Source organism: Lactuca virosa, chromosome 1, assembly GCF_052849685.1.
Source record: "Lactuca virosa cultivar CGN04683 chromosome 1, Lactuca_virosa_CGN04683_v6, whole genome shotgun sequence".
NCBI classification, from domain to species: domain Eukaryota; kingdom Viridiplantae; phylum Streptophyta; class Magnoliopsida; order Asterales; family Asteraceae; genus Lactuca; species Lactuca virosa.
In genome coordinates, this window is record NC_136426.1 from 211521508 (window position 1) to 211537057 (window position 15550).

Consider the following 15550-nt stretch of genomic DNA (forward strand, 5'->3'; position numbering starts at 1 on the left):
ATCGGACACGTGGTATGCTGCAGTTAGGCCTCCCTTCGGTCGTATCACAATCCGACACGCGGCTACTGTTCATGCGAGGGAAGGCGACACGTCTCGGATGACTCAGCAGATTTTCGGACACGTGGCACATTTTGGGCGAGGGTGACGTGGGCGAAGCCACATATGCGAAATTTCTCGATTTTTGTGCAAAAACTTCTAAAATTCATAACTTTCGCATACGAGCTCCGTTTTTGACGTTCTCTATATGCACGCGTAGGTAAAATTACGCTCTACAACTTTTGTTTAGACTTCGTCGGCTAATTTTGACTTTAACTTTTATATTATTATTTTTAACAGACCGGGACAGGAAATCCGTTAAAAATTCATAACTTCTTCATCCGACGTCCGTTTTCGTCTGTCTTTTTACCGTTGTGCTACTATTGACGAGACCTTCGATTCTCGTTTAGGTCGTGTCGGCTAAAAATCACTCGATCTAAAATTCGAGTTTTTAGCTGTCTACTGCTAAGCCGAAACTTAGAAAAATCATAACTTCCTCATACGAAGTCAGATTTGGACGTTCTTTTTATACATACTATCGGTTTAATGAACACTACGACTTTCGTTTAGATCACTATGGCCAAAAAGTAATTTATCAAAAACTCACTTTTTACGACATTCGGCAGCGTGCCGGTTTTGTCGCGAAACTTCGACAGGTCATAACTTCTTCGTTATAACTCGGATTTCGGCGTTCTTTATATTTTCGGAAACCTTGAGACATATACTACAACTTGGTTAAGATTAATCCTTCTAAATAATCTTCCATCAAAAAGTCATTTTTGATGCTTATCGTCTCTAAATTGACCAGCCCGGATCTACGGGCGTTACAGTTGCATCATCACCCATGGCATGTTCGACCTCCTCCCACCAGTCACGTGCCCTGTCCTTCAGTAGAAAAGATGCAAGTCGAACCTTGTCCCCCTCGGGACATCTGCTGGTGTGGAATGCGTTGGCGACATCCGCCAACCATCTGGTGCTCGCTATGGGGTCTCGGGCCCCGTGGTAGTCGGGAGCTCCACAGGCTCTAAACTCCCTGAATGTCAGTGTGCGCGACCCCATCATGGCCGCCACCTTAGTGCGGAAAGCACTCAACCTCTCGTCTAAAATCTCTAAGATGCCCTCCTTGATCATGCCGAAGATCACAGGAGTCTGATCCAGGATACTGCACGTGATCTCAGAGGAAATAAACTCCCTAGTCTAGTCGTCTAGCTGCATGGCTCCTGAGCCTGAGCCTGAGCCCTCACCGACGTCTGAACTACCAATCACTGGTCTAGGGCGTAAAACCACCAATCTGAAAAACACATCATAACAAACATCAGAATACTAAACAACTCTCGAGGGATCATATATATACTACAAGTTTCTTGGATTCATCTCAGCCTTCCTTGATTTGAGTACGATCATCTGCTTTCAGTAGTATGAGCCCATACTACCTTCCACATCTATCCGTACTTTCCTCAAGAACTGCCTTGACTTCACCAAGTCCCTTCTACTACTTAATACTTCACACGCTACTCTCAGCGTAGGCTTCCTGTAGGGTAATCACCATCCCACTATCCGTCATCAGCTGCATAAGAAGTCTCTGCTATCTTCCCCTAACTAGCTTGCGAATATTATTACATATCACTTAGACTAGATAATTCTTCGAATGAGAGGCTCTACCCTACAACGGTTAGACTCAAACGAGAGCTGCGAAATAAGGCTAAACCTAACCTTCTGAAATTATTTAGTCCTTACAATATGTAACTTAACATATTTGTTTACTAGTTAGTAAAAGATAGCTAGAACTCCTAAAAGCACAAAGCAAGCAACATTCGAGAATTGAGTACACATAATCAAGCATATACTACTCGACTATCATACTATCTAATCTGTACTAGCATGCAGTTCTCATAAAGTTGATACACATATAACAAGCACATAAGGCATCCTTCCTAGATCCTTAGTCCTAATCCAGCATGTAGTTCTCATAAAGCTGATACACATATCATAACATAAACTTGTATGGGTAATTTGGGAGTACTTACTTGAGCTCGACTGATTGCATGCACCACACCTTTTTCTCTTTTTCAAAATTCTTTTCGCTTTTTCTAAAACTCTTTCATTTTCTCAAAATCCTTTTACAAAAATGATTTTTATTTTGAAAAATTCTATACCAATTCCTTAGTTTGAGTTTAGACACACCCGAAAGTGTGCCTGAATACCTCAAACCAAGGCTCTGATACCAACTTGAAACATCCCAAAAATACGGTCCAAAATTAAATTTCGTTTTAAATCTTACCAAGAACCATGAATATCAAACATCACATAAAAACATAAGTCGTGTAACTCAAAACATCATAAAATCTGTCAATGTATCAAATCATATCTCAACTATCAGAGTAAATATCCCAGGCTAAAATTGTGGTGTATGCCATGCGATCACCCCGAGCCCTTCCCTTTGCTAGCAGAAGTACCTGAAACCAAAACTGAAACTATAAGCACGAATCTTTGTGATCTCCCCCAAACTACCACATACCATACACATATATTATAACAGATAACACAACTATGGGACACCACCTAGCTGCATCGGGACGAACCCGACATCGGACTCCTGCCCGACATCGGGCTCACCCCGGCATCAGACCGCGTCTGACATTGGGCTCACCCCAGCATCGGGCTTACCCCGGCACATACACAACATATCATATATCATAAACATATAACATACATCGGGCTTGCCCCGGAACACATACCACATAACATATAAACTAACATGCATCGGGCTTGCCCCGGAACACATAACACATAACATGCATGAATCACAAAGACATCAAGCATACAGATACACTTCTCGGGACCGCCCAGGCATCAGACCAAACTCCGGAACATATAATCTACATCGGGCTAACCCCGACATTGGACCGATGTCCGGCATACTCTAACATACATAAATGGGTCGGCATTAGTGCCTTCGACCCGTTCCTACCAGAGGAAAACTCACCTCTCAAACTGGATGTTGAACTCGTGCGTGAGGAATCTCTGCTGGCTGCTCCCACGACTCCCCGGATAACTCTATACAATAAATACTTAGTCAGCAAACTGAAAATCTGTCTAAGGGTAAAATGACCATTTTACCCCTTGGTCAAAGTCAATGCTCTGGTCAAAGTCAACATTATGAGTTGACCAACTCGCCGAGTCAACCTTTCAACTCGTCGAGTTCTTAACCTTTGAAATCCTAAAATCGCGACTCAACTCGCAGAGTCGTTCCTCCGACTCGTCGAGTCCTATCGAGCTGCTCATGGTCGTGACTTGACAAGTCTACTCATCGAGTCCCTCTACAGACTCGTCGAGTTCTACTATAAACTGAATCGGGACAGCCCGACTTGACTCGTCGAGTTCCCCTATGGACTCGACAAGTCCTTCTGTCTGTTTGGCCATCTTAACATATTAAGCCCTTTCTCTCTAGATCTAAAGCCCATACTTCGACTGCTCACTGAAATGGCCTTTCTAAGGGTAAAGTTTCCAACTTTACCTATTGATAACCCTTTTTGAAGGGTTTAGCTAAAACCCTAATTCCTCTAGGACATGGATCTTGTCCAAACAGCCTTAGCTTTCCAAACCAAAGCATGAAAACATAGATCTAGGGCCTAGATATTAGTTGACCACATAAAGTCTCAAGCTTGCTTCCATGCATGGCCGTTTTAAGCTCAAAAAGCCATTATGTCGCCCTTAGCACTTGCATGGGGACTCTAAGGGCATAAAGTTTGCACCTTTATGTCCTCATAGCCCCTCTAGACACTAGATCTGGAAGAATACCCACCAAGATCGATCCTTTGGCAAAAACTATCAATCTTGGACTAAAAACTCAAATAAAATGGAAATGACTAGATCTAAGAAAAGAGTGATCAAGTTTGAGGCTTTATTAACAGAAACTACAGCTAAAGGGATGAAGCTTCTGGATCTACTCATTCTCTCTTGAGTCCTCTACCTTCCTCTTTTTTCACAAGCTTCAAAAGACACAAAGAACACTCAAAATGGCTCTTACACTCAAAGAACACTCTAGGGTTTCGTGGATTAGGGTTTGGGGACAAGGAGGCTGTGAATGAGGCCAAGAGGTGGGGGGTTATGATGCTTAAATAGGGTGCAAAACCCTGAAATTAGGGTTTCACTCTGGACAGGCTACTCGTCGAGTTGGGGTACCGACTCGCCGAGTAGGTGACTTAAACCCTGCGCATAAACTTCCCTCTACTTGATGAGTTAGGGCCACCAACTCGTCGAGTCCTTCTTTCAAAATGAATAAATAAATAAGTTAAATGCGTACCAGGAACTAGACGTTACATAATGGCTTTTAAATTAATTACAATAAGAATAGTTAAAAATAACATAGCCTTATGAATTACATTATGTTACCTTATAAAGAAATGTCAAATACATAATTTCTAAATTAATTAAGCATATAGTTAAAAAAGTAACATTAAGAGGGTGTTTGGATAAATTAGATTATAGTTTATTAGCTTATTGCGGTGGGAACAAGCAGTTTTTGCAAAAGTGTTTGTGGTTGGAATAAATAATAATAGACAATAAGCAAGGGAGGGTGCTTATTAATATCAGCTTATTTAGTTTATTCCTATCACAATAAACTGATTTTTAAGGATTCTTATCCAAATACTTAAAGTTAGCTTATTAAACAATAAGCAATAAGCACCTTATTTTTTTACTATCTAAACACCCTCTAAGTCGAAAATTATATTTAGTTTCATTCACACGTCAGTTGCGTGTGGTCATTAAACCATATGTTTTTAATAAATGTTGTAATATGATTTAAAATCATTACAATTTTATATAACAATTTATACTATTTATTAAATTATAACCCTATAATTTTACTCCACGGAAATGCATGTATATTCGACTAATAGTAATAATTTAAAAAAAAAATAGTATAAGATGGTAAAGGCAAATGTATTTTCTTTGCCGACTTTAGTTATAGGGGTGGTATATACGACAAATTAAAACCATCAAAGATTACAAGATAAGGAATCAAAACTTCGACCGAAGTTTTACTTTTGATTATACAATAGGTAATTTTTTTGTAATTTACTCCACGAAAATTAGTCTTTGTTACATAATTTGTACTTACATAAAAAAGATATAATAAGTTACATTTTTGTCCTTGAATTAAGTTGATTGTTCGGTTTTAGTCCTAAAAAAATTAATTTTCAGTGTTATCATTATTTTGATTTTTTAACGCTTTTGCTTAGTAAAATAAGTATAATGTCATTTAGTTGATTCATTTTGTATTTTTATTAGCGAGTTGGTATTAAATGTCTCCGATCCCCATATTCTATGAATATGCCTCATCACCACCATTCTTCCTATTTCTCTGCTCTAAAATATAGTCTTCAAATTTTTAATACTTTATTGGCAATTTTATATTACATTCTAGTTTCAAGTCTACAATGAAACATAGTAGATGTCCCTGCTTGCTCCACTCTCATGACCACCTTTATTGTGTCCCCCTTCGTATTTATTCATCTTGGAGCAAAAACATATCAATATTTTACATAATATCCGAAGATGTCATCCGTTATAATTTTTTTTGTTGAAATTAATAATGAACGAGATTGATTATATAGGATTCATGGGATTGAAATTGTGTATAATATGAGTCATTTGGCTAAAGAGGCTATTCAATATTGGACGGAATTATCGTTGAATCAAAGGTTGATGTCCTCTCATTCAAAAGTCGAGTAGATTTGGTCTATGGAATACTATATTTTTTATCTTCTGTCCAAGGGCACAATAAGAAGACAATATCCACAGAATATGGGACTAACAACATATTTTGAGGTTATTGGACAACATTGAAATTTGGACAAAACCTGCGATTTTAAACAGGGATAATGACTTGAAAGGGTAACAGACTTTTGATTTTGTTCACATTTAGTCACTAAACTTTTTTTCATTATCTATTTGCCACTGAACTATTGAAATTGTTCACATTTTACCCTTATGACCGGTTGAGGGTAAAATCTGAACATTTTCAATAGTTCAGTGGCAAATAGATAATACCGGTCATAAGGGTAAAATGTGAACAATTTCAATAGTTCAGTGGCAAATAGATAATGAAAAAAAGTTTAGTGACTAAATGTGAAAAAAGTTGAAAGTTTGTTTCCCTTTCAAAAAAGTTCAATGACTAAATGTGAACAAACTTTCCTCTTGTATTATGGTTTAGCAAATTATGTATTTTTGTTAAATTTTAACAATATTTGTTGATGAAGAAATCTATGAAATAAAAAAAAAACCCCGAACAAGGTATAAAAAACGAAAAACGAAACCAATATTATATGTATAAGTTTTATGTTATAAAACTATGCAATATTATATGTATAAAATTTATCCTAATATTATATTTATGAATTTTGTGTTATAAAATTATGCAACACATAAATTGACATACATTAAACCATATACGTTGTTTATAAAAGAATACATACATACATCGATACATTATTGTTGTTATACTTCATGTATTGACATAGATCATATTAGTATATTTACTATTAAAAATGATATCGAAAATGAAAGTCAAGTTGTTTAGAATTTAGACATTTTTAATTTACCCGGATAATTGATTTATATTTGAGATTGTATTTTCTTAAAAGGTTTGAATAATTATTGAAATTTATGATTATTTAACTAGACATATAGAGTTAAGTAAAACCGTTAATATGTTTTATGAAGTGTTGCGCCCAAACCACCCCATCCATATTACCTTTACACAAATATTTTTTTTAGGAAAAAAATAGCTATATATTCAACAATTAAAACAACGTTATGGGTGAGAATGATTCATTTTTTTGTTAAACCAAAATCAAATTGAAAATTTTGATTTTTTATTTTGGAAAATACCAAACCATTGGTTTTTTATTTCGGGATCGGTTTTTCGTTTTTTTTTAATATATTTTTTGGGGTTTTGTTTTTTTATTTCATAGATTTCTTCATCAACAAATGTTGCTAGAATTTAACAAAAATAAATAATTTGCTAAAACATAATACAAGAGTAAGTTTGTTCACATTAAATCATTGAACTTTTTTAGAGGGAAACGAACGTTCAATTTTATTCACATTTAGTCACTAAACTTTTTTTCATTCTTTATTTACCACTGAATTATTGAAACTGTTCACATTTTACCCTTATGATTGGTTGTTACCGGTCATAAGGGTAAAATGTGAATAGTTTCAATAGTTCAGTAGCAAATAAATAATGAAAAAAAAGTTTAGTGACTAAATGTGAACAAAATTGAAAGTCCGTTACCCTTTCAAGTCATTATCCTTTTAGATAAAGTCTAAGGACCAAGTTTGTTACTTATTAAAAAATTTAGACAATTTAACGTAATGGGTTAATTAAAAAAATAAAAGATTCGAGCCTTTTTCCTCTCTCTTCGAGACTCGAGTCATCGTCTCCCTCAGTCGTTGACTGGCAATTTCACTGAAGATTTACAGTCAGCGTCGTTCGCTCTGTAGTTTTCGCTCATCTTCCTCCTCTTTCTAGTCGCCGTTGGTTCTTCCTCTATCCTCCTCACTTCAGGTCTCCTTTTTTTCCTTGTATGCAGACAAATATGAAAGCACATTCTTAGTAGCTGGTTTGACTCATTGTTGACCAATTTCATCATCAATCATAAATCACATCATAATCACATGGGTTTTTTTTTAGAAAAAATCTATTATTACCAGATTGAAATATCGATTATTTGAATTACGTGGGTTTAGTTGTATATTTCAATTAGGAAATATACTTCCCGAATTTCTTTATAATTTGCAGTTCGTTAATTCGGTGCTTTTACATATGATTCGTTTTGAATGATGTTATCTGCTCCTGATGAGTAAGATAAACACTTATAATGAACAAACTTGATATTCAATTCTAATAATTTTAAATTTCCTGGTGATGTTTTCACTTTCCATTATGCAAAGCTTGCAGATCGTAAGACATCTGTTGTTGTGAAGTAGTTTCGGGTGTTATATTCCTTGAAAGAGTATTAGGATTTTGCTAGCTCAGAATTTAGATTCTAAATTACTTCATTAATGCTCAGTTTATTGGATTAGGTTTTTGCTTTTAGCTACATGATTAGAAGGGATTTATTTGTAGATTTAACACCTACAACATCGTCAGCAAAGCTTATGTCACTAGTCACATAATTCACCTTTGTCACATAATCAAACCATCATTGATGTATCTCTATATGCTTGTGTATAGGGTGCATTTACCTCCAAAGTTTCATCTTAGTAGAGTTTGAAATTGAAAGCTTATTAACTGTGTGAATTGTTAGTTTCAAAACATATCGTTTGTCACTGACCTTAACCGAGTAACCAATTTTTAAACAATTCAGATCTAAATGTTATGGTGATTCTATATCAATAGTTAGGTGCATGTATGTTGTCTGTTATTGAAGCATTCTAATTCACATGGAAAAGTATGGAGGTGCATATGCATTGTTTTTTAGTCATTCAAATATTTTATATTGAAGCATATAAGGTATTATTGTTGAGGTTATATTATTTAATGAGATTTAAGTTGTGTATGGTATTAATAATATGGACTTTATGTACAGACATTATGTATGGAATCTTGAGTTTGAGGCACAAGTGCGAAAAGGGTAGGATTTAAAAGCTTCAGAAAACATTCATAACTACGATGTCAAGAGAAAACTGAGTTTCAGAGCTTATTGGAATACACAAATATATACGGAGATCATTGTCTCATAACTCATAATGGTTGTTCTCTCAGAACATTCAGAAGGATCTTCATCTTCTTCATCAACTCATAAAGGTCATAGATTTGACGTATTTTTAAGCTTCAGAGGTGTTGATAATCGTCATTTTACCACTTACCTTCATAAGGCACTCATGGATGCCAGTATCAGTACTTTCTTGGATGATGAAGAGATGGAAACAGGGGAGAATCTGAAACCAGAATTGGAGAGTGCTATTAGAGGATCTAGGGCTTCTGTTGTTGTGTTGTCTGACAATTATGCTACTTCCACCTGGTGTCTTGATGAACTTGTGTTGATCCTTGAGCAACGAATGAAATCCAGTCATGTTGTAGTCCCCATCTTTTATCATGTTGAGCCCACCCATGCCAGGAAGCAAAAAAGTAGCTTTGGAGATGCAATGGCTAAACATAGACAAAGGATGGAGGCAGAGACAGATGCAAATAAAAGAAGTAAATTGGCTCAAAAGATGGAAAAATGGAATAAAGCGCTTGTAGAAGTTGCTGGTTTAAAAGGGAAGGATATAAATGGAAGGTAACCACTTTCTTACTCATATTTCCGCACTCCTTCAATTTTTTGTTAATTAGCGCATGAAAAGTGAACATCGTCGTCTCCTTATGACTTTTAATAAGGTGCTGTTTGTTTTTTCGAAGAGAAAATGCGTGAAGTCTGCGGACCACCTCTGTAATCCTCTGTAGCAGAAGAAGTGGAACAAACGGCTGCAGTATGTAATACAAAGTATGTTTGTTTTTTAACGTCTGCAGACTACTGCAGTAAGTTAAACTAAGGCGTGAAGAGGTTTGAAGCAGTTGGTTTAGTGCTGCGCCACGCAACACACGCGCAGCAGTTTTTAAGTCAGAAGTCTTCTGAAAAACAAACAGCTGCGAAGGGCCAAGTGCTGCGCGTGTGCTGCGCGGCGCAGCAATAAGTGGTCTGAAGTGGTTTTTTTAAAAAAACAAACAGGACCTAAGTCTCTTCATAATCACTAAATAGGCATATTTTTGATGTATCTAAAGTGGATAAAGAAGTGCTTGAAATTGAATCTAGGTTTTGCAATTATGTGAACTCATAAATATATTTCAATTAGGTAGGTTAACCATCATGCAATTTTTGACACATTTGATATGCATCTATTCTTTTATAAAATAATAATAATAATAATTCATTCAGATAATACCATTTTAATGATTTTTATATGCCTTCTATAAAAAAAAACAAATTTTGGACGGTTACAATGCGCCTACACATTTTTATATCATTCTACCTTCAAATCCTATCATATTTTATTATGATAAATAATTTCTCTGACTTTTAAGTAGTAATGTTTAACCTATAGTTGTTACGCGACCTTTTGTTTAGATTTGTGCAAAACCATGTCGATTTTTAAATCTGATGGTCTTGTGGAAACATATGAAGTGTGGTGGCCCATTAATGAAATCTCGTATACCATTAGTGGCTGTGGTGTTATTATAGATAAAAATTATGACCTTGCACATTAGATGGTTTTATGGTTAGAAGTGGAAATATGATATAGTTATGAGGTGAAAAACTTAATTAAGCAGAATAGCTTAATATGATATAATTTGATGTAATTTTGGTTTGAATTTGGGGATAAATTAAATATCTAATTTGCTATGTTAGTTTTTCTAGCTTGTATTTAATTTGTTGTTCTTATTCAAATCAATCAGGCATGAGCTGCAGTTTATTGACGAAATTGTTAAGGACATCCACCGAAGATTACGGATATCCGCAAGGAGTCCTCTCCCACTACTTATGGGGATGGTCTATTCCATTGAATTTGTCACTTCATGGTTGAAAGATGCATCCTCACATACAGCAAACATACTCACTATTTTAGGTATTGGTGGTATTGGGAAGACATCTTTAGCCAAGTATATCTATGGGTTACATTGTCATGAATTCCACACAAGCAGCTATATTGAAGATGTCAGTAGGAGATGTCGTGAAAATTTTAGTGGGTTGCTTGATTTACAAAAACAACTTTGTGATGACATTTCAAAAACAAGTTCGATGAAATTTCATGATGTTTCCATTTACACCTCAAAAATAGAGAATGCACTATCCCGTAAAAAGGCGTTTCTAGTTCTTGATGATATTGATAGTCTAGACCAGTTGGATGCATTACTTGGAAGTAAAGGCTTTCATCCAGGAAGCAAAGTTATAATAACAACAAAGGATGCATGGTTGACAGAGAGTTGTGCATTATTCAAAACGAACGTTAAACCCAAGCATACAAAGCACGTGCTTAAAGGCTTATATAAGACCGAATCACAAAAACTTTTGTGTTTTCATGCATTCATGTCCAACAATCCCAAGGAAGGTTATGAAGAGGTGTCAGAAAACCTTGTAAAGTATTGTGAAGGACATCCAATGGCTCTTAAAGTTTTGGGCAGGTCTCTGCACAATCGAGATGTATCTTATTGGGAGTGGTACATAGATAGGCTAAATAAAGAAAACGATTCCCCTATAAATAATGTCTTGAGAATGAGCTTTGACTCTTTGCCATCTAAACATAATAAGGACATGTTTAAGCATTTTGCTTGTTTTTTTGTTGGAATGGATAGAGATGTTGCTGAAACAATATTACAGGCATGTGGTTTGGAAACAAGAACTGGTATCACGAATCTAATTGACAGATGCCTTCTTAGTATTGGATGGGATAACGAGTTGATGATGCATCAGTTGGTTCAGGATATAGGAAGATTCATAGTATATGAAGAATCACCGGACAAGCCATGGAAACGAAGTCGATTATGGTGTCATGAGGACATATTCAAAGTGCTGGAAGAAAAAAAGGTAAGCAGCCATGTATACTTGTTACTAGTAGGATTAAATGCAAGAAATAGCATTGTACTTCCATTGATTTGTTTATGCAACATTCTGTTTTCTTTTCTTCTAATTACAACATTGTACTTTGAAAAATATACTCAATTATAATAATTTCATCCTAATATGAAGCAATTTCCAATTCTATAGTTGGGAAATTTTTTTGAAGTATAATATCCTAATTACTAATAAGAAAGGAATTAAGAGTGCGATGCTATACTTGGGTAGACTCTTAAATGTCTTAATAAGATTTTTTTTGAAAGTACAGTGTTGTAATATAATGAAATGGGAGTAGGATGTTGTAATACACAAATTAGATGATAGTGCATTACTAGGTCTTGCATCTATCTGGTAATACTATGCGCGTTAAAATATTGTCTTATCTGTATTTAATTATTTTAACTTTTTGTGGAATTTGGTTTCTTTTTAGAGTACAAGAAATCTTCTAGGCCTTGCCTTAGACATGCGAAGGCTTGAGAAAGAGAAGGTGTGTGCATCATTTGAGCTGAAAACGGACGCATTGAGTGACATGGATAGTCTGATGCTACTACAACTCAATTATGTGCAGATTAATGGGTCTTACGAGAACTTTCCAGAAGAATTAAGATGGCTTTGTATGCATGGGTTCCCTTTAAAGTCCATACCTTTGGACTTACCAGTGGAGAACCTGGTTGCTCTTGACATGTCATATAGCAATATTGAATCATTTGGCATTTATTATAGTAATCCACAACGACTTCAGAAGAGGCAAAAGGTAACTTATTTCCATTTATTATTATTCCATGTTAAGATGATGAAATTCACTACTATTCTAACTTATCTCCGTTTGATTAGTTGATTGGATCATGCTCAAAAGATAAAAGGTTGCTTGGGTCATTGAAGATTCTTAATTTAAGTTTCTGTGAACAACTTTGTAGTGTGGGTGGCTTCGATGAACTCCCTGCACTTGAGAGGTTAATAGTTAGAAACTGCATTGGTTTGCTTGAGGTTTGTGAATCAATTGACCAATGTTTTGAACTTGTCTTCATTGATTTAAGCTATTGCATCAAGCTTGAAAAACTTCCAAGAAGCTTAGGCATGTTAAAGAAAGTTAAAACACTATTGCTAAACGGTTGTCATCTCGGTGAATCTCGAATAAATACTAGGGGTATGAATTCATCAACCTTGCTCAAAGCAAACAACAATGGCATAAACACAAAAACCTCTTCATCGGCCATTATAAAGGCCATACCAAGTGATTCGAAGCTCTTTTCGCTTTCTTTACCAAAGTCTTTAGTAAAGTTGTCATTTGAGAATAATAACTTGTCCACTGAATCCTTTCCTATGGACTTCAGTTGCCTATCCATGTTGAAGGAATTATGTTTAGATGACAATCCTATCGTTTCCCTGCCCAACTGTGTGAGAAGCCTTCCTAGGCTTAAGATACTTAGTATGAGAGACTGTAAAAAGCTAACGTCAGTAGAGCACCCTCCACATACACTAACATATTTGGACCTCTATTTTGATTCTAACAACCCTTTGCCACTTAAAGTTTCATTTGATCCAGAAATGTCCCCAATCCATTTCTCAATAGATTGGAAGATAAATACACCTTCGTCGTTTGAATTTGAAGGCATGGTCAAAATCCAACCAATGGCAGGTGTTGAGGAAAATGTCCTGCATAGTTTGGGTTGGAGTAAGCTAGACTTACTTAACAAAAGGCTCTTGGGATCAGAGGAATCTGAAATCCAGGTTTGGTCTAGTTAACTATATGTCTTTGTATGAATATGTATGTATACATAATTAATAAAGGTGGCTGTATTTTGCAGATGTATTATGAATTTGGAATATTCAGCACAATTTATGGAGGCCAAGAGATGCCAAATTGGATTACAGATCGAAGCATGGGGCCATCAATATCATTTTCCATCCCATCATCTCCTGACAGATTCAGAGGATTGAATTTCTTCAATGATTGTACGTTGCAATTTCGAAAAGACAACTCGTTTTATTTTCCAATCATCATAATTAGGAATATAACAAAGAATCTCACCTGGATATACACTAATTATGTTTACAAAGTGGATGTAAGTGGAGATTGTGTGATATTTTTAAGCCATTGGATGTTTGGGATGAATGAGATGGAAGGTGGTGATCATGTTACTATTACCGTGAGGCAGCAACATTATTGTATTGCTAATCAAGTTACAAAGGAGTGTGGGGTGAGTTTTTTGTATGATGATGGAGAAGAAGATGTGTTGGGTTATTACAAGTCATGGAATCATATAATTGGTGGAGATCTCATTGGATTTCAAACAACAACAGGAGAATACATCTTAAACAACATGCGATTTATGTCTCCTGATCTTGTTGTTTCTTCATTATATCGTCAATTCGTTGGAGAGGATGCCAGCTATAAAGGTAAATCTCGTTTTTATTAAAGATTATATTATTGTGTCTTATGCATCACAGTATTGGTCTTTATCATGCATTTGTGTGCCAATAACATAGTGGAGATCACACAACCAACCACTAATATTATACTTGAACTAGGTACATAATGATATGATAAATTAACTATCATGACCCAACTTCTTTAAATTGATGGATCATGACTTATTTATCTTAAATAGCTGGATCATAACCCAAATCAACCTGTTTATATGTTCTTTTCTTGACCTTTAATATACGAGTTTAATTTTATAAATAAAAAAAAAAAGAGTTATAAATCTTAAGTTTTGAATGGGTCCACCCAACAGACCCCTCTATGTTGTGGTCATTTAACAACTTTTCAAGATTGATTCTTAAAAAGATCAATGTAAGTTCTATTTATACGAATTTTTCGTTATTAAATTCTCTTTCCAATTTACACACTCTATTATGTTATTCGGATTTGAAATATATTATAATATGTTATTACATTGTAAGTCCCTATTATTCTAAAATCCTGGCTTCGCCCCTGTTTGTTGGTCAAGATTTTTTTAAATGTTGAATCAAATAAATATATTGGATTAGATTTAGATCAAAACCCCACTCATTAAGAAGCCTGGCTACACTTATTCTGTAAAGTAGATGTAGGTAAATGATAATTAACATATTACTTTTTATCTGTTTTCATCAGAGGAAGAAGTGAGTTTCAGAGCTTTATCCCAAAGGAAGTCTGACATACTTGGAAATGGCCAAATCAAAACGTGGGGCCAGTCACAGAAAAGTCAAGAGCCCGAACCGAGTCAAACATTAGAAAAGCTCACTTCTCAAGGCAACATTCTGTAGCAGTGTCAAAGGGCAAGAAAGCTTGCACAATCCATCCAATCATCAAGTTTATCTCATACAATCTACACAGGTGTTGATTGATGAGTCGCCTTAACCTACAAGAAGGTATTTGGCCAGGGAGGATGCGCAACAGCTCAAGGAATTAATTGATTCATAGATGGGTCTTATTGACCCATGCTATGTCACAAAAATATAGTAATTGACATTTCTGCCATCTACAATCTCGCAGACTTGAATTTTGCGGGGAAATATGGCGTGGTTTAGAGTCCAACTTGCAAAATGCACCACATATGAAGCTTAAGACTGCCAAAAACCAAAAAACGCATCGATAAAGTTCTAAACCCATGTTATACGGTGTGGACAGTTTTTGTGATCTGATGAATATAAATAATTAAATTTAGCTTAATGCATGTAGATTTTTAATTAGCTATGTGTATTTATGCTTTAGGCCATAAAATATTTTTAAATCTAAACCTTAACTTACCTCTAATATGAAATTAAGCATCTAACAAGCAATTACCAAAAATCCTCATTAAATTTCGATCTTCGGCAATCAAAACATTGCTTTCTACTTCCATATTTATTATGACTCATACAATGATCAAATCTAGAGAATGCACAACAAAATAGTTGTAGATAATTGTTACTTTTTTTAA

At 35.3% G+C, this 15550-nt stretch overlaps 1 protein-coding gene across 3 annotated transcripts; it reads left to right on the top strand.

Annotated features, from left to right (window-relative positions):
- The first annotated feature begins 7463 nt into the window (after window positions 1-7463).
- Window positions 7464-15320, top strand: LOC145164545 (disease resistance protein RUN1-like). 3 transcript variants are annotated; one of them, XM_079083262.1, is made up of 8 exons: window positions 7464-7612; window positions 8637-9329; window positions 10484-11612; window positions 12073-12129; window positions 12211-12396; window positions 12477-13373; window positions 13451-14042; window positions 14743-15320. In XM_079083262.1, the coding sequence occupies exons 2-8, from the start codon at window positions 8797-8799 to the stop codon at window positions 14892-14894; spliced, it is 3546 nt and encodes a 1181-aa protein (XP_078939388.1). In that variant the 5' UTR covers window positions 7464-7612; window positions 8637-8796; the 3' UTR covers window positions 14895-15320. The 3 variants fall into 3 exon arrangements, with proteins under 3 accessions (XP_078939388.1, XP_078939384.1, XP_078939393.1); XM_079083258.1 differs by having other exon boundaries at window positions 12073-12396; XM_079083267.1 differs by lacking the exon at window positions 7464-7612 and adding an exon at window positions 9449-9533 and having other exon boundaries at window positions 9216-9329; window positions 12073-12396.
- Window positions 15321-15550: the final 230 nt, after the last annotated feature.

What these genes read in the sequence shown, in the direction of transcription:
- LOC145164545 (XM_079083258.1), top strand. Translation starts at nt 8,797, where the DNA reads ATGGTTGTTCTCTCAGAACATTCAGAAGGATCTTCATCTTCTTCATCA. An exon ending in GGGAAGGATATAAATGGAAG is followed by an intron (nt 9,330 to 10,483) that starts GTAACCACTTTC and finishes CAAATCAATCAG; the next exon opens with GCATGAGCTGCAGTTTATTG. An exon ending in AAGTGCTGGAAGAAAAAAAG is followed by an intron (nt 11,613 to 12,072) that starts GTAAGCAGCCAT and finishes GTTTCTTTTTAG; the next exon opens with AGTACAAGAAATCTTCTAGG.